Here is a 970-nt window from a genome sequence, read left to right as displayed (position 1 = left end):
ATGTTACAATACAAAGAGTTGGATGTTGTCTTGATATTTGTTAAATTTTATACTGTATATTGAGAAATTTGTTAAATAAAAAAAAGTTTATTATTAAAAAAAACACACAAAGTACTGAAAATTGGTACCGTTAAGTACCGGTAACGATTCCCAGGTACTAGATATTGGTAATGAATCGATTCAAATGTCAAAGGTACCCATCCTTAATGCAGAAGTAGTTTGGTTGTAAAAATCAAGTGAACAGGAAAACAACTTTATACCTGTGGTTGATGCAGCGTTTTCAACCGGAGCCTCTCCTGTTCCCAGATGGGTCTCTCTGACCTCAGAACACAGCTCTGATCCAGGACTAGTCTTTACCTCCGACAGCCTCTGCTGGACCTCTGAGCATGTAGGCGGTGGCAGAGACAGAGGGGCAACCTTGTTCCTGGTCAGTCTGGGTGTGGACCAGCCGCTGGAGTCAGAACCACTGTCCCAGCCATCCCAAAGCCAGGGCCTGTGGGAATGCTCCATCAAGCGGCGGGTCAAACGGTACTTCAGAGAGTCCTCATAGCATTTAGAAAATGTCTCCCATTTGGGATCTCTGAACTTCTTCATATACTCTGTCCTGACTTTTTTGGTCACCATGGTTCTGTGTTTGTATTTTTTGTGTGTGTTTTTGTGTCCAATTCACCCTAAAAAAGGAAAGAAACAGAAAATATCTACATTTAAAAAAACTAAAGGTTGAGAAATATATGTGTATTGCACTCTGACTTTTAAAGGCACAGTGTGTAGGATTTTGTCAAATCTTTTAGCCGAAATTGAGATAATCACTAAGGACAATAATAAAAATCATGTCTAATCATTGCAGACAAAGACCTTGGTTTATTATTTTTACCTTATAAAAAGCTGTTTATATCTCCATGGTCACGAGTCACCAGTACAGGCAGCCGCCATCTTGCCTACGAAGGCTCATGAAGGACAAACTGCGGTG

At 40.4% G+C, this 970-nt stretch overlaps 1 protein-coding gene across 1 annotated transcript in view; it reads right to left on the bottom strand.

Annotated features, from left to right (window-relative positions):
* ccsapa (centriole, cilia and spindle-associated protein a) overlaps positions 1-825 on the bottom strand; it is a 5,094-nt gene extending 4,269 nt beyond the window's left edge. Inside the window, exon 1 of the mRNA XM_014031727.1 lies at positions 261-825. Coding sequence (XP_013887181.1) covers positions 261-624 — 364 coding nt within the window. The 5' untranslated portion in view covers positions 625-825. The remainder of the gene's footprint in view (positions 1-260) is intronic.
* Between the last annotated feature and the right edge of the window lie 145 nt (positions 826-970).

The sequence above is a fragment of the Austrofundulus limnaeus genome, unplaced genomic scaffold (assembly GCF_001266775.1).
Source record: "Austrofundulus limnaeus strain Quisiro unplaced genomic scaffold, Austrofundulus_limnaeus-1.0 Scaffold1307, whole genome shotgun sequence".
NCBI classification, from domain to species: domain Eukaryota; kingdom Metazoa; phylum Chordata; class Actinopteri; order Cyprinodontiformes; family Rivulidae; genus Austrofundulus; species Austrofundulus limnaeus.
Note: the sequence above shows the minus strand (reverse complement) of the source record. Positions and strands in the feature narration are given on the sequence as shown.